Source organism: Grus americana, chromosome 7, assembly GCF_028858705.1.
Source record: "Grus americana isolate bGruAme1 chromosome 7, bGruAme1.mat, whole genome shotgun sequence".
Lineage (NCBI taxonomy): Eukaryota > Metazoa > Chordata > Aves > Gruiformes > Gruidae > Grus > Grus americana.
In genome coordinates this window covers 22,956,253-22,973,958 of record NC_072858.1, presented here as the reverse complement: position 1 = coordinate 22,973,958, position 17,706 = coordinate 22,956,253, and the positions used below count along the sequence as shown (strand labels likewise).

General features: G+C 44.4%; 1 protein-coding gene across 10 annotated transcripts in view; it reads left to right on the top strand.

The window, feature by feature from the left end:
* The first annotated feature begins 6,067 nt into the window (after window positions 1-6,067).
* GBF1 (golgi brefeldin A resistant guanine nucleotide exchange factor 1) overlaps window positions 6,068-17,706 on the top strand; it is a 107,123-nt gene continuing 95,484 nt past the window's right edge. For 4 of the 10 annotated variants that reach the window (XM_054831453.1, XM_054831452.1, XM_054831458.1 and 1 more), the window contains exons 1-5: window positions 6,082-6,319; window positions 9,751-9,798; window positions 10,722-10,828; window positions 12,099-12,204; window positions 13,499-13,565. In XM_054831453.1, the coding sequence (XP_054687428.1) occupies window positions 10,794-10,828; window positions 12,099-12,204; window positions 13,499-13,565 (208 nt within the window). In that variant the 5' untranslated portion in view covers window positions 6,082-6,319; window positions 9,751-9,798; window positions 10,722-10,793. Of the gene's footprint in view, window positions 6,320-6,884; window positions 8,670-9,750; window positions 9,799-10,721; window positions 10,829-12,098; window positions 12,205-13,498; window positions 13,566-16,924; window positions 17,098-17,706 lie in introns of those variants that run through there. The other 6 variants (XM_054831456.1, XM_054831450.1, XM_054831449.1 and 3 more) reach the window with 5 other exon arrangements.

Here is a 17,706-nt window from a genome sequence, read left to right as displayed (position 1 = left end):
CAGAGGATGCTAATTACAGGCTAATTACTGCACGCACTGTTCCGGCTCTCGGCCGTACCGAGAAGCGCTTCTCTGGCAATACCGTGCCGCTTCTCCCGGGACACGGGGGCTGCCGGCTGTGCGGGAAACACCGCGCTGCCGCCCGCTGATGGCTCTCTGGGAACCGTACTTGTAGTTTAGACTCCAGCCTGGCTCCTACCGAAGTTCATGGTACAATCCCGGTGCAGTGGTGCAGGGTGCGACCCCTCCCTGAAATGTCCCCGAATGCTCGTCCCCGCTACAGCAAGCCTTGGATGTGTTTGCACACACATTTCACTCCAAGCAGACCCGTTCCCTCTCTCGCAGCGCTCACAGGGAGAGGTTTGTAGAAGTCGGGCTTAGCCTCTCCGTCCGGCCCTGGGATGCCTGAGCCCAGGGGAGAGGTTTATCCCCGCCAGGCTCTTACAGAGTTGGATGTGTGATCCTATGGTCTGATTTTCTTGAGGTCATTTCCATGTCAACCTGTTCTCCGATTTATGATGCCAAAGGTCACCCTCAAGCTCTTCCACTGACATGTTTTAGAGATTAGGAAATAATGTTGTGAGAATAGGAGTGAATTTTAACCCTGGGTGATTTATGAGCCATATTTAGGGAGCCTGCTAAATGCATAAAGTGGCATATAGATACGTATGGGAAGACAAATGCACACAAAGAAGCACAGGATGTAAAGAGAGGTTAAATAGACCCAGGCATTACAGATTACAGATCAAAACATGCACAAACACGTTAATTCAGTAGAAACACAGAGAGTTTAAAAGGAGTCACAATGTTGACACGCTTATGAGAAATTACTGTGTTTTTTTAACAGTAGTAATCTGGGGGTTGTGTTTGCCTTACTGCTTTTTTGTCTGCCAAAAATGACAGCAAACTAGACCACATCTTTTTCCAGCCCAAATTTTAATCCATCCTGGCATAGGCTTGTCTCTGTCAAGAGAAGCGGCACAGTATAGCAGCACTAGCACTTTCCACCGGGCAGTCTGTCTCTATCACCACATGCCAGAGGGAAGCTGAAAACCGTACTCAAGGTCCACAGCAAGGAAGGGACCATATTTTGAATTGCTTCCCTCTCCCTCAAACCTTTTCCTATCAGTAGCCCGCAGCAAATACAGTTAGCGCTTACGTTTTCAAGTAATAATGAAACAAAGGTATTTTTAGCTATTTCCCTTGGGCGATTGGAATTACGAAGCAGCATTATGTCACAAGCTTGCTCCCTGTGGAGCACAGTGTGAAGACTGCTGGGTTAGACCATCCAGGGACTTGCACTAGGAGTCTTTCATTAGGACAACCTCGGCGCAACTGCTGGACCAACCCCTGAAGGGTGTCTTTGGGAGGGAGTGCTCTAGCGTTTGTGTTTGAAATGTAGTAGCAGATCTTGCTGGTTAGTCCCAAGACTTCCTAGCTGTACTGCATCTTGTCTTGCCAGCTGGAAAATCTACTGCTGGGGAAGAGACCAAGAATTTCACCTGGGTTCAGGAGACAGCTGTTACTATTTTATATAAAATAAAAATGAAAAGAAAAAAAAAAGTGAAAGCAAACTAATCCCAGAGTGAACCTGACTCATATCTTGGCAGAGAGATGGGATCTACAAAAGGAGGAAATTACTCAGCATCTTAGACATACTTCATTTTTCACCAGTCGGGAAGAGCTTGTTCTCAGAGAATACATTGTCTCTGTCACAGGCAGACCTGGTCCTTGTGCTGGATGGGTCCACTGCTCTAGGAGAGTGGCGGAATTGTTGATTATGGTTTCCATCTCTGAGTCTTAACTGATCTTTTAGCCACGCTAGGTCCATGCCATCAAATGCCTTGAAGATTAGGACTCAGGCTTGAATCTGGCTTAGCTTCCAAGTCAAAAGGTGGTCTCGGGAGCAGGCAGAAGGTTTGATGCGTTTGTGGTAGCCAGGGCTCCCACTGCAGCATGCTCTTCTGGCTGGCATTTGCCAAGTGCTGTGGGCTTTATGCCCAGGTGTATCATGTAGCTGTAGTCTAGCCAAGAGGTGACGAAGATATGACTAACTGAGCCTGGGTTGCTCCTGCCAAAAAGGCATGGCTTGCCTTGGCCAAGAAGAGACAATGGAAAACATTACATTGGGATGTTCATCGGGAGTTTCATGTCACCAGGAAGTGCAGGAGTGTTCCTGAGACATGGGCTAACCAGAACAGCTGGCAGGGTATTTTAGCCTAAGGAGGCTGCTCTGCAGCTTCACTATTGTACTTTGTGCAGTTTCCAGAGAAGGGTTTTAATATTTTTGAGTGTCTCAGTTTAGCTCTGTTGCTTCAGTTGCAGGTCCTGGCCCGAGTTTGCACCAGATGCAGCACATCAGTTTTCCTTTGGACAGCCTCCAGCTGGCTTTAGGCTAGCCTCTACCTGAGGTTGCTCTGGAATGTCACAGCTGCTTAGACCCACTGTGCTCAGCAATTGGTAGCTTTTTGGGGATGCTCATCTCTGGGGAGAGTGGCTGCAAGTAGTTTCTAACTGTGACAAGTGCTTGTACCTTCTGAGTTAACTCCCTCTTTCTGCCCTTTTTCTGGAGACCATACTAAGCTTCTGAGAAACAGCAAAAGCTTCCAAGAGGAGGTGATGGTAGTTCAACCTCTCTCAGACTATTTAACCTGCTGGAAAATTTCTGTGTTGCATGTGCCCATGGGTCTGATATCTGGGCCCTGCGGAAGACCGTGAACTGGCAGGGGCTGAGCAAGAGTAATGGACTGTGCAAAGTCAGTCCCGTCCAGCGTGCAGATCGCAGAAGCGGAGGTGGTTGGCAATGCAGATTTGTGACAGTCTTATTAAAGGCTTGTGGTGAGCAGGCTCTTACACTGGCAGTGTAGACCCAAATGAAGGCAGTTGGTGTGCCCCATGGAGACATTGCTCTTTGCAAAGAGCTGGCTGCTCAAGTGACTCGGATAAAAGCAGGTGAGCTGACCAGGTAACTGGGCAAGGCCTGAGGCGATGAATGGCAGTGAGTTTGCAGCCCCTCCATATGCTCCTTGTGGGCTGAGGAGGAATACTGAAGACAGAAACTCTGCTGAAAAGCTGCATCTTTGCAGTGAGGATAAAGCCCAGCTTCCCTGAATGGCCAGCAGGAACCAGAGGGATTTGCACAGACTGCGCTCGTCTGATCTTTGGTTTCATTGTAGTCTGATCTTTGGTTTCATTGTACCACACTGTGCGTTAAGAACCAGTGCATTATCTTGGGAATAAAGAGACAAGGGACTGTCCTGTATCCTGTTCCTACACCTGGATCCTTTGATGCAAACCGAGTCCTCCAACTTGCCCACACGTGATCCGTACACAGCTGTGCACCTCTCTGGCAAAGAGCTGCTGGATCAGGCAGTCCAGGCAACCCAGGTTTCCCCGCTGCTGCCAAGCTGGAGGCGTTGGTGCTGCACTGTCACATCAGCAGGATTTTCTGTGCGGCCAGGGCGGTGCTGGGCTGAGAGCTGACTAACGCAGTGCCGTAGTGCGTGCGAGTGAACTCTCTTCTCCCCAGACAGCATGGGGCCGTACTGTATTGTTTTTCTCTCCAGACAATGCAGTGCTGGATTGTAAGTAAAAATGCAAAGCACATTGCAATGTTTGCTCTTTATTAATGCACTAAGATGCATTCGGATGAAGCAGAAGGCTCCTAGCTGGCTTGGTTTCAAGCTCCGTGAGAGGCTTCCGTAAATAACACCTTAGCAGGATCTGATTCACCAGATCGGACTGGGTGGGAGCCTGAGCTGCGCAGCTGGCACTGGAAGGGGCAAGAAGGCATGGAGAGGGCTCCAGCCCCTTCCCTGGGAGGGCAGGCAGGCTTGGCTGACCTGGACTGAGCTGCGGTGTGTGCAATGGCCAAGCCAGCACCCAAAATCCCCTTCCTTGAGCAGGGAGCAGATAGAGTGGCAATGACAAACTCCTGTGAATTTCCAAATGGCTGGTAGATACCACAGGGGCTTTAGTGGCTGCTGGAGCAGGGCAGAAGTGAAGGAGAAAGCACTAGCAACTAATCTGCTTGTTCTGCAAACCTTCACTCATTGCTTAGATGGCTTTTGCAGTCTCTCTGTGCTAGGTGTTTGACCGCCTGTTTTATAGCTGAGGAACTCAAGCTAAAAACTGCATGAACCATGGCTGCAGAAGAGGCTGGGGTAATAGATTTTAGCTTCTGAGCCCATGGTTAGGCCACTGGAACATGCTGTTGCTTGTTCCACTTTTGGGGAATAAATGTTGCTGCTTAATGCAATTACAGCTTAAACTTCCAACTCCAAAGGCTTCCTACATGTTACCAGGTTAAATCCAGCTGAAGCAGGTCCCCTGGCCTCCTGCTGTTGGAGCTGGGAGATAACGGCACTTTCAGTCTAAGATACACTGATTCTTGATCAGGCAATATTCAGGCAGATATTCACATGGAGAGGAGGTATACGGTGACCACCATTTCCAGAGTGTCCCATCCCACACTTGGTTGTGCCCTCAAGAAAGGGACATGACGATATCTGGCCATCTTTTAGGGTGGCATTGGAGTCAGCCTCAGATTTGGCTTTGGCTGGCCAGAAGAGTCCTGTTGCAGGTTCCCTTGGTCCTTTCAGAACTTCCCTCCTTCAGCCACACTACAGGAGATGAAGTTGTGATTAGGACAGTGAATTAATACTTTTCAACCCTTTCACCTTTCCTTCACATTCAGTTTTATTTGCATTTTCCCTACAGAGCGTAAGATTTTGGGGTAGCTGCTGCTTTGACCACTCTAACACCTGCCACAACAGATCCCCAGGGTGACCTGGCTGCAGATGCTAGTGCTATAAAACTGTTAGGTAACTGCAAGGACCTTCTGTCATCTGCCCCAGGTTCAATGGACAGAAGCTTAAACAAGCAGAGCGACCCCTGCAAATTACTGCCATTAAACTATGCTGCATTGACACTGGGGCAGACACAGAAAATGGCTGAGAAGGTTGGACCAGCATCAAAAATGCATTGTGCTAGGTGCTGTACAGTTGCAAAGCTGTGATTGCTCTTGCTGCAAAGAGCTGGCCAACAAATTAGCTTCAAAGAGCACTTAAACTGGACTGTGGTCCCTGGCTGCCAGGCTAGCTGGGCTCTATGACCTGAGGCCATAGCACACGGCTTGCAGACAAATAGAGCAAAGCATCAGTTGTGTTCAGGTTTGAGGAAAGCTTCCAGGCGAGGAGCAGGACTGCAGAGGAAGGAAAAGCTGAGTGTGCCCCTCTGGGCGCTGCTGTGTGTGCTCTCGTAATAGCTGCGTGCCTTGTTTCGTCCATTTGAATTTTCCTGCAGCCCACTCAGGGCCTGGTCTGGTTCCAGCAATGGGAACAGTAGAACCGTGGCCGGGGGAGGTGTCCCGGAGGAAACAAGCTGCTGGCTGGGCACCACCTCCCAGCCGGCTCTAGAGAAGCTGGGGGGGCTGTAGGAGCAAGTTGGGAAATACTTGCAGGAGAGGCTCCGCCGCAGCCACTGCTTCACCTCGCCAAGAGGTCCCAGCATTGCTCTACAGGCCCCGCGTCCCTTCCAACCCCTCGCTCGCTGTTCCTCCCCCAGGAAGACCCGCAGACACGCGTATGAAGGGCCCGTTCGCGGTCACCCACCCTACCCAGGTGCCCGGACAGGCTGGCTAGGAGCCGCACCCCCCCCAGAGACGCACACGCCGAGCGGCCAGGCCCAGAGGCGGACTGGGGGAGCGGGACCCGGTCTGCCCAGCCCCGGGCGGCGGACAGGAGGCCCCACACGGCCCGGGGCGGGACACGGCGCGTGCGGGCAGCCCCGCCCACAATGCCTTGCGAAGGCAACCCTTCCTCCGGCTGCCGCTCAACCACCCTTGCTGAGCCCGCACACGGGAGGCCGCGCCCCGCGACCGCAGGACTCCTTCGCGATTGGCCAGTGATTCTGCTAGTTCTACCCTCTCTTCTCTCATTGGCTCTCTTCCGCTTGTCACTGGAGAGTCCGCCTCCTCCGGTTTCAAGACTGTGATCCCATTGGTCACCTTAGGGAGATGCTCGTCGCATCGTGCGCGGGTTGGTTTTCCGGGCTGTCCGTCGGCGTAGTAACCAGGTAGCGGGTTCGGGTGCGCCTGTTTCCACGTCAGTGAGAGTGGTGCGGAGCCGGTTTCGCTTGCCCGTGCCCGGGAGGACCCCGCGCTCAGCGGCCTCGCTGGGACCGCCGCCGCCGCCTCCCGCCGCCGGGAGGGAGGGCGGACAGAGGGAGGGCCAAGCCCTCCCGCTTGCGCTGCCACCCGCCTGACCGATGTGTGAAGCGGCCGCCGCGGGGAGCAGGCGCCGCCATTTTGGATGCGGGGGTCAGTGCCAGGCGGCGAGTGCCTGTCGCGATACTGTCGCGACGCGGGGGCGGGCGGGAGGGAGGCTGCGGCGGGGGAACCCTGCGGTGTCGGCGGGGGGCGTGGACGGAGCCGAGGCAGCCCCGGGGGCGGGCAGGGGGCCGGGGGCAGGCCGCCGCAGGGGGTGCAGCGGCCCGTGGGCGTGGGGGGGCCGCGGCGGGGGTTGGCAGCCGCCCCCTCCGCCCCCGGGGGGTGACGTGACACGTGTGACGTCCTGCCCGGGGTGCCCCACAGGGTGGGGGGCGGCGGGGCCGGGAGGGCCGCCCGGCTCTGGGCAACGACCGGCCGCGGGCTGGAGGCGTAAGAAGAGCGGGGTCAGGCCTCGGACTGGGACTCGTGGCCGCACCGCAGCCCCCGGGGCGGTCGGGCCGGGGAGGCGGGTGCCGGGTGTGCACTGCACCTGCACAGGCACCCGCTTACCGTGCGCGAAGTTGGGTTGCTTAAAAGTCGGTGGAAACGGAGATTTCTCCCAGGATATAGCCAGCCGCTTAGCTGTTGCGGGAGGAAGGCTGAGAGCTGACCTAGAGCGTACGTTATGAGTTCAGCTGGTATTTAGTTTCAACAGTATGAAATAATTGGAAAAGAAAATCCCCCTCTCCATATTTTCCTTAGGTTGCATTTTTACTCTGCAGTTCTGACAGGTAAATGTGAGTTGCCTTCTTTTCTTGATTCCCAGGTACTATCTGACTGTTGCAACTAAACATGGAGAGTTGCAGAGAAGCCTGTCCCACCTTCCTTTCTGATGTGCCACAACTGTCATCTTACTGTTGCTTATCTTTTGAAGGGCCTTCATAATTGCCCAGAATTTTGACGTCACTGGACTGCACAGTTCCTTGTCGTACTTATAAATCAATACTTTTCTATTATTTTTGTCCAGGCATTGGGAGCTAGCCTTTGGAGAAACATCCTGAGTTCTCTGAACTTTTACTACCTGTGATGTTTATTGCAGAGCAGTTATTACATGAAAAACCCAAGCAAGTTAAATTTCCTGATAGACGTTGATGTACCTTCCATGTGCAGTTTAGAAGAAAGAAAAGGAGCTTTTTCATTGTCCTCTGGGCTTCTGGGTAGCCTGGCTAGCTCTGAGTTAGGCAGGAATTGTTTGTGATTCATGGACCGAAGTGTGTTGTACGTTCTGTTTTGGTAGCAGTGTATTGTATCCGGACTTGAGTGACCAAATCTAGGTCAAAGACCATATAGATTATTCATGCATTATCATAAACAGTGCAAATTTAGGTCAACAGAAGCTTACTGTGAAATACTACCTTTCTTGCATATGTAGTGATTATGTTGGTTTTTTTTATTACTATTTATTGGAGTAGTTTCACCGGGTTTGAGTCAGTTAACCATAGCTGAAGGCTAAAGTTAGTGATAGGAAGAAGTGACTTGATGGAAGTCTGCCAGACTTTGTCACTTCTGATGCTAACTCTTACTTGTTTCCAGAAGAGTTGCAGACGTTTCCCTGCAGGGGAGGGAGTTTTCCCTAAAAGTGTACCTGAGACTGTAATACCCAGGAAAAATTTGGGTTCCTATGCACGGGGATGTTTTGAGCTGGTGTATTCCGAGGTTGAGCAGTGGAGTGTTCAGTGCACGTGCGGAACATCATTTGCAGATGTAAATCTTGTCAGTGTTTTTATATGAAGATTTCACATCTGATACTATTTCAGAATAGTCTCAGAATAGTGATAATTACTGTCCATAGGACATTGCTGAAGGCTTTGAGAAACATATGAATGTTAGCTTTTGCTCTTTTATGACATGCTCAGGCATCTACCTTCTTCTACTCATAGTGTTCCTAACCTTGTTAGCGGCAAGGCTGTGAATGCTAACAGCTTCCCTGTTTCTCCTGGTGGGCTGGGTAGCTGCATTGCCTTGGTTTGGAACTGTCATTTGCACTGTGCTGCCTGTCAAATTTCTGTGCAGGAGAAAAATCTGAGGACTGATTTGCAGATTTAAGCACATGTATGAACCTATCATGAGAAAGAAACAGGAATTTATGTAGGACTAACTGAAGAGATTAGGAGCTAAAAAGCATTTGAAATTTAATAGGTGTCTTTTCTGTTTTTTCCGCATAATTCAAGACCACAGAGCTTAATCCATTTGTTTCTGTACCGAGTCCGTTATCTTGTATTTGATTAAAGATTGCTTTCAAGAAAGGCATCCAGCCTTGTTCCAAAGACATCGAGGTATCGGAACCATGGCTTTGCCAGGGAGGTCGTTTCAACTTTTATAATGATCTTCAGCATTGGTAGTTCTGTTAACCTGTCCAACCAACAGTTACACAGTATCCCGCTCTTCGGACCATACCTTTGTAAGCCTGAACTCATGTTACTAATTTTTCTGTACGTTGAACAAACATGTAGTGGTTTTGCTTGACTACCACCACGCTCTGGTAAAACTGATCGTTCAGTGCAGGTCTGGTAGATCTTGTAACTTTCTCTCTGCAGCTTCAGTGCGCTATTTTCAATCTTAAAACTTTTTTCAATATAGTACTTCTATATTGAGCTCTAAAGTGTAAGCTTGTGATGAAGATATAGCTGAAGGAATGCACACTGAAATTATCTGATAGTTTAAAAGGGGCAGGCTTTGGGAAGTGTGGATTTTAGAGAAGCTATTTCCATTGCTGGAAATAAACTTCTGCAAGGATGGATGGTGCTTTTGGTGGATTTAGCTTATAAGGTGCATCTCTCTGAAAACAGTTGTCTGGCTTTCCCCTCACCCTGTCATTATTTTCTATTTCCTTCTCCAGCACAAAGTTGCAAAGGTCCTTTGTGTGAATGAAGATAGTTGGCTATGGTTTACTTTGGAGTGTGTGTATGCGCTATTGCTTAGTTAACTGCAAGCTTAAATGTAAAGCAAGATTTTCCCCCATCTTTACCCAGGATTTCTGGTGAAGTGGGCTGTATGTGTGATGTTCAGAGATCTGAGAGTGAATTTGTGTCTCTAGCTTGATAGGTTATTTCAGTTGCATTGGACCAGTAAGTTTTTTGGCATGTGTAAAGTGAATTTTTGTACATTTGAATCAAGCTACATTTAATGGAATCCACAAGGAGGAAGGGAGTGTGTTCTCCTCAAGTCTTTTTAAATAGTTGGCAATGAAAGTGTATAATTGCAAAAAAAAAAAAAAAATCCCTTAAGTTTTACAGGATTTTTATATGTCAGGAGACCCCTGCCAAGCAACATGGATTTTTTGTACCCTTGCTTGAAAGGATCAGCACATTTAGTTTCTCATCAGGTTAAAAGGAAAAGGTGTGCATTGGAGGTTTGTGTCTATCTTCTTCGTATTTTGCTGCTTGGAGATAGCACGAGGTTTGGGAACAGCTGAGCATTGTAAGTCTCCCACATTCTGGAAGGACTGAGTTTAACAACCTTTTCTGTCTTGATTCTTTTAGGTTAAAAGTAGAGGAAAAGAAATAGGAGTCCTACAAGCAGATTCAGTGGTATGCAGAATAGCATTTAAGCTTCGGCATCATTTTAAATATTGTCGGAACTATTGAGTATCTGTTCATGTGCAAGGCATGTGATACATATGTCTGGTATTTCTTTACATGCTTTTCCAAATTAGGTTGGGGGAGTCTTTGTTTCTATGTCAGTTTGCTAAATGCCTGGAATGGCACTACAGAGTTTACATACTCAGTATTGTTTTGTAACAGTGAAGAGAGAAAAAACCTTGAGTTTTGTCAAATTTCGATGTATAAACTATTTGTGCAAAAGTACTTCTGTGGACCAGAGTTTTGATCCCTGAAACTGCCTATGTAGAAATATGGAAAATATTTGAAATACTGAAAGAAAAAATAAGTGAGGAATCTTACATGGAAGAGAAAATCTCCCATTAATGCCTTGTATCAAAACAAAGACAACATACTGAAGTAGAAAAAAATTGTGATGAAGGCTATTTTTATGCAATATTTTAATGCAGTCATATAAATAATACATGGAATAAGTTACTATTGAGGACAGGAACATCTCTCAAACATTAGGTACGCAAGTTGGAAGAATGTCTGTGGTTGTTATATACAGCTGTGGAGAGAGGATATAAACATTTGTTCTTCAGGGCATGAGCAAACTACTTGTAGAACTATTTGTTTTTCTGAATTATCCAGTGGTGAATGAGATAAATTATTGATCTGGTCTGTCATGGCAGTTCCTATATTATAAAATGCTATTGTCTTTGCCCCTAATTTATTGTGTAACGCTTAGGAATACTATTATGTATAATTAATGTAATGAAGTAAGAAACAGTTTTGCCATAAGATTATTCATCCTATTGCAAACATGTAAAAAAACTGAAGCAACAAATCTGATGCTCTCCCTTGATAAGGTATATTTTTGTAATGTTTTGCTTTCTTTCCATTATTTACAGAGTCCTGAAGCAAATTAGTCTCTTTCACTGGGAGGATATTTGTATATTTGAAGTGTTGCTGATAATTCAAACATGTTAATTAATGTGAAGCCTGACAGATCCAGGATGTACGTTCTGAAATTTCTGTGGTGGTGCTTCTGAGGTCTGGAGTAATACACCAAAACCATTTCCTTCCAGCTTTGCTTTTGCTACATGGGCAAAAATCCTCATATTCTCTGTGTTTTATTACCCTCTGCTTTCCCTCCCCAATTGGGTCCTTTAAATGAGCCTGTCTGATTTGAAGTGTTACGATCAATGTTTCATCTGTTTTCAGTCTTTTGCTTCCCTATGGATGGCCTGTCGTGATTTCAAGCTGGATTCCTCATTTTCCTTTCATACCTTCTGAAAAAGTCTCATTACTTGGCTACCATTTCACTAAATCCTTCTCATTTGCAGACATGGTATCATCTGACTGACTGGCCTCTTTATAAGTCCCGTTTATTCTTTATGAACAGTTGTGTCTGTTCATTCCCCTCCATTCTTATTTCTTTATACTTGACTATATCTGAGCTACAGGTAGTATAGGGAGAACAATTCTGTAGTAATCCACTCTTTGTTTCTTTTTCTCAGACCGTTACAAATATTTCTTGCTTGTAAAATTTTTCCTCTCTTCCAGCTCGCTCTCTGGGTACACCAGTTTGTTTTTCCCTGTAAGACCTCAGGCTACATGAGAGTAAATGTCTGGCTTTAGCTTTATCACTTTTTCTCCCCGTGTTCCATCCAGTTTTGTCTGTAGTTTTGCTTATTTCTTTGTGGGATCTTACCCGTGACTTTTTTACTTGCCCACTTTCAAGAAAGCTTTTTTCATGAAGGAAGTGTGAAATCAACATCTGTTATAAATTATTTTGTCAAAGTTTAAAGTCCCAGAGAGTTATGCTCTGGCCAGTTTATTCAAGTCACTGATGCTTATTTAACAGAGTACAAGATTGGCTTTGTGTTCTGTGTAGAGCTGCAGGACTTGGCCTAAGTGCGGGAGATGCATGTGTTATTGCATTGTCATGGATGTCTGTCCTGGTACCGCAGCACTTTACCTTTCTGTGAACTTACGTAGAGTGGAAAAAAATGAGGAATGTGCTTTGGCAAAGTTGTCTCTTGCTTCACAGATGCCCTATTATAATTAACTGTCTGCTCTCATAGTCCTGAAAATGCACTCTGTGGAAAAGCATCTTCCTTTTGCCAAAATAACCGTATTTGTCTGCATGCACAAAACAAAGATTTGAAAGAGTTTCTTGCATCTCTGCAGTCCTCTTGCTTGACTAGGGCTAACTTGGTGTTTCTTCTAAGGAAGAGGATGATTCTGAGGTGCTGGAGATTAATTTGAATTCCCTTTATTTTCAGAATTGTCAAGATGGTGGATAAGAACATTTACATTGTACAAGGTGAAATCAACGCCGTGGTGGGAGCCATAAAGCGTAATGCCCGATGGAGCACTCACACGCATCTGGTAAGTTACCTTGAATTGTTGCTACTTGTTTGCACTATGGCTATGGTTTTAGAAAAGTACCTCAATTTTTTTTTAGCACTCATTATAGCACTTTTGCAAGTAAAGTTGGAATAACTTTCTACATTGTTTCATGTTGAGCAGTTTTGGCTTCTTGTGTGCCAGTGACTGTAAGAGGTACAAAGCTGGAAATCTTCTACCTGTATACCCTGTAAACAAACAAAAAACCCCATATTGTATTCCACATGGGAATCATCTCACTTAGACTTTTATCACCTGGTATGTCAGTGATTTTGAATATATGGTGTTCTTTTATTTAGCACAATGTTATTATATATCTTTTTTGCCCTCTTAGAGAAGACAGCCTTCATCATGAAAGCCATGAAATAAAAATTGGGGAAGTCATTATATATAGGGTATTTTTTTAATTTTTCATTTGGCATAGTATCTTTTTTTAGCTCCCTTTTGTGACTTCTAACTATATTCCTGACTAAAACCTGTTAATAGTTTAAAACCTGTTCTGTTAAAAGCCATTCGTACATTTCCGAGTCGAATGATGCATTGGTCAGTTTATGGCTTCCGCAGTGTAGATGTACGCATGTGGCATTTTGTATCTGTGGTGCACTTCAGAATGTCACATGAATAGCAGATGGCTGTCATCCAGCACAAGTGGTTTCAGTTTGTCAGAGGGCAGGGCCCTTTTTCTTTCTAACTGGCGTTTCTTCATTAGAGCTCACTACCACCCGGTAGGAGGTGTGGCTGTGGATCTACATAGCTTGGAGAAACTGCTGTTCCTCCTTATTTTAATATCGTAAAGATAGACTAAGGCTAGAGGATGCAGCTATTCATATAAATTTTGCACTGTGATTCTTTCTTCAAGTTATTTTAATGGCACCAAATGTCATTGTATTTCTGTTCCCATTACAATCTGCATAGATTAACATTATAGCAAATCCAGATGAGCCATTTCAATATGGTAAGAGGTAGATTTGCTCTGAAATTTATTGAACAGCAGAAGGCTAATCAGCAATACTTCTAAGGACAATAAAACCAAACCAGAATGCTCAGTCTCGAACCTGTGCTTTGACATTTGAGCTGTATGACATTGGGGACCACTAGCAGGAAAATAAAAATGCTTCTCTTGATTTTGATGGAGTAAACACGCTGACAGTAATAAACTGAACTCACAGTACTTCTGTGAATATGAAGGTGAGGTCTTTACAGACCCATTATTAAGATTTGTCTTCAGGAATATATTTGCCTCATTAATGACTTCCTTCCTATATATAACCTATAGGATGAAGAAAGAGATCCCCTGCTGCATAGCTTTAGCCTCTTAAAAGAAGTGCTGAATAATATAACAGGTAAGCTTATACAGAAATCGGTAGGTATATGCAAGTAAATGTACAGGTGTACTTGTTTGTCTTATTTACTCTTCAGAGGTCATATATTGAGTAACAAGAAAAGAGCAAATATGTATATACTTCTAGAAAAATAATACCAATGTAAACTAGTACACAAATACCACTGCTGCCACTATCCGGAGATATATATATATGTGTGTGTATATATATTTGTGTGTGTTTATATATACAGTTTTTAAAAAATATAAATATGCATGTTTCTTCAATATACAGAAGCATGTAGTAATATATGAAATCTGGTGTATTAGTATGCATAGTCTATCTATGCTTTGTTTATGCTTTCTGACCTGTGAATGATGGGAAAAATCTGCTTAAAAAGTAGCCTCCCATTTTCTGTTTTCTCCTCACATTCTTTGGTTTGTTGGTTTTCATCGTTTGTTATCAGTAATAAGCAAAGCACAGATTTCACTTTACATTTGGGTCTCTTCAGTCTTGAAGTGAAAGGCTTACTTTGTCACCAGTTGCACTGAAAGGAATTGGAAATCTATATTGATTACAGAGGTAGAATGCAAGGCTGTGATGTGTATTCTGACCAGTTTTTTTTCTCCCAACCTGTCTTTTTCCCCTTTCCCCCCACATTTTCTCTTTTTGTAGTTTCTGGAGTGGTTGTTTAAGTGTAACCTAAGTATATGTCGAGAGCCTGGAAGTTAGGCTAATCCTGAGCTGCATGTGTCATTTTGCTGGTTCTTCCCAGGATTTGTCTTACCAATTGTAATATTTGAAAGTGAGCTTTATTTCTGGGCCCTTTATTACAGTGAGTGTTCAGAACTGCACTCAGCCTAAGTTTGACATGGACTTTTTGCATTTCTAATTGTGAAGCGTGCTCATTCTTGTGTCAGAGCTGAGCCTGGAATCTCATAAAAAGCATGTTCCTCAGAAGTACGGTAGTGCTGCTTCCACAAGACATGCTGAGGACATGTGCCCATTCTAAGCCCTAATTCCTTCCTCTTCTGTGGCTGCAAGCATAATGTTTTACTTTGCTGGGTGAACTTCCCTTGGTTGTGAGCAGAACTCTTGTGTCAGGTCATGACATCTCAGGGAACTCCTGCACAGCTTGCATTTCTGGATAGTATTTTTTTTCTGGATGTTGTGCTTGTACCCAGACTACGTGACAGTCTGGATTTGTGGGGTTTTTTGTAAACTCACACATCTTCTGTAGGATATGCGTAGTTACCAGAAGTGTTTTGGGAGGAAGTTTTCCTTCTCTCCCTTCTATGAGATAAAATTTTCTCTAAAATGAGACTCCTGAAGTTCTTTGCTATTATTGCAGATAGCTCTTCTCATCAACAAGAGCAGGGAATGTCAGGATGCTGAAATAAATGCAGTATGAGTAAATGTCAGGGACTGGCCATTTATCTAGAGTAGCTAGATACAACGTGCTATTGACTTGTTGGGGGAAAAAATGCAAGCCCACTATCTGCTTGTGTTAGAGAAAGCAAAGTTTAATGTATTGAGAGATTCAGAGACTCCCTGTGAGTATTAGTCATCATGTAAGTGTGTTTCATGCTGAGATAATAATTGCTTATATATGGTGATGATAGCATGTTGGTTTGACTACATGAGGTTCTTTTAAACAGGTAATTTCAGCTTCAGTGACTTCTATTTATAGACTAGTGTCTTGAGATAGGACATCGTTACTATGCTCCATTTTTTTTTTTAGTTTTAGACAAGGACTGGTTCCCAAGCAATACTTTGAATGATATAGAGTCTCCTGCTTCATCTTCCAGGCAATGAAAAGTCCAAGCTTAGGGTTTTTTGTGGGTGGTTTTTTTTTTCCTGCCTAGACCTTCTTTTCATGTCTCTTTCATTAGCTCATGGAAACGCATTGCTTTTATATTTAAATTTATTCAAGCTGTAATCTTTGACATTTGAGTTAGCTTTTAGTACAATTTTGCATTTATAGTAATATATATTATGTATTTTCTCAATCCCCCAAGAACCCATTTTAATCTGTTCCGGATGCAAATTTCAGGCTGCCTTGTCCCATCTCCCCTCTTGCTCTCGCCCTCCCTTCCCCTCCCCCATGGAGCATGTTTGATCAGGTGTGGCAGGAATATCCACTGTCAAGCTGCGCCCTTTATATTAGTCAATATTATCCTTCCTTCCCTCCCACTCCCTTCATTCTCCTCTGGGCTTTACCAGTTGATTTATAATTTTGGAATTCTCATCGGAGTCTGTAATACAGTTTGTTCATTATTTAACCAAAACCTGTTTAATGAGCAAAGAGAGGCAATGTAAATGTTAGGCATGTTGCAGTGGAGTACCTTTTGTTCTCCTCTGAGCTAGTGGGTATTAACTCTGTCATGACTGTGATGCTGAAATACCCTGGTCAAGGGTATAAAGATGCACCGTATGCCTCCAGCAGCTAAAGATTACCATTTCAAAGTATTGCTCCTCAAGAGTAACTAAATTACATAATGCGTTTTATTTGATTACCAAAATAGTGAATGCTTGCTTGCAACTAAGTAGTGGTATCCCATCCCATTCTAATGTCTGAATGGGCTCCTGAAGGAAGCACCTAGAGAAGATGCTGTTGCTTGCACAAACAGTCCCATGATTCTGGTAAGAGTAGCTTCACTTTTACACTTCAGCACGCCTAGCTAAGGGCCTTGGACCTGAATTATGTGGAATGATATTGCTCTTTAAAATTCTGACAGGGAAACTTAATTTCTGTGGCAATTTTATGTAGATTTATAAAAGCAGTTTAATAATTTGAGAATGAACAGCATGTCTGCTCTGATTCACTATAATTTGGTTTCTTGTATGCCATTTTTATACTTTTATGGGCTGCATATATTTTAATTATTATTGATAGTAGTTGCCTGAAAAACATAAAGGAACAACAGAGGTTCTATCGTCTTTGGTGATGCTAAATTACTCCAAGATAAATTTAATAGCTGAATGTTTGTTGTACTAAGATAAGCACTGTTAGCCTTATTTTGATGTGGTGTCTCATTTTTCCACTGCTTAGAAAAAGCAAAAATCTGTGTCCTGAGTTACAACCATATGGAAGCAGTGACTATGAAGCTTTGTCCATGCATGCAAAATTGAAATACAACTACATCTTCAAAGGTTATTTTAACACTGATGGAAGCCTTGCTATAGATACAAGTTTGGATCTAGGGCCGCTGTCACAACAACTCCATTTGACTGCTTTTTAAAGTAAGCTGAGTATCTAGAAAATGTGTCTGGATGTTGAAATATTTGTTCATTTCGTCATTTTTGTTATGGATTTAGGTCAACAAAAGGAAGCTTCTTTTTTGACATCCATGATAACTGAGCATCTTCTCTTTCATGAGTGTTTCCAACATAGGATGCTCTTGAGCTCACTAGGGAGAGGTTTTATAACCACAAATGGCTGGAAATATGAATTAATTATAAGCCTGCTTTTCCACGATCTGATGAGGACTGGGTTTCCTTAAATCTCGCTGTGGCTGTTGAAGTCTTCAGACCATTCCAGTGTGATCTAGAGGTAAGAGCAGGTACTTCCATAGTCATTCTCCTCATTGCAGAATTTGTGCTTTGTTCTGACCAGGGGGATGAGTCAGTAACCAGGATTTTTGTGACTGAAGTACTGCTTACTGGTGTGTAGGATGGCTTTAGGACAGAAAATGACTGAAGACAACTGCCTTGTACAAGTCAGCACTGCAGTGGGAGAAGCAGGTGTTTGTGGAAAGTGTGTGCATCAAGAGTCTATTTAAATAGGGTTTAAACTAGGTAAACACACCTGTGAAGAGGTGCTTGTGTATATTTTAGGTCCATGAGTGCCAGACTGGAAGGTTTGAGTCCTTTTATCCTCTGGTGGTTCAGAGTTAGTGCATTTAAACAGAAGCTGCAAAGTAAGCTGTTAGAAGCACTCTGATTTCATGCACATTCATGACATTTTAAATGAATGCTTGTACAGTGGGTTCAGAAGAATCTTTTCATGGCTTATTTCAGACAAGAAGCTGCTGCAAATCTCCATCTTTAGAGGGTTGGCTGGGGCATTAAGAGCTGGCTAAAGGTCAAATGACTGTAACCGTAAGAGAACCTTTGCCCAGTGTACTGACTTAATATACTTGTTACTGTAGCCATCAGTTTT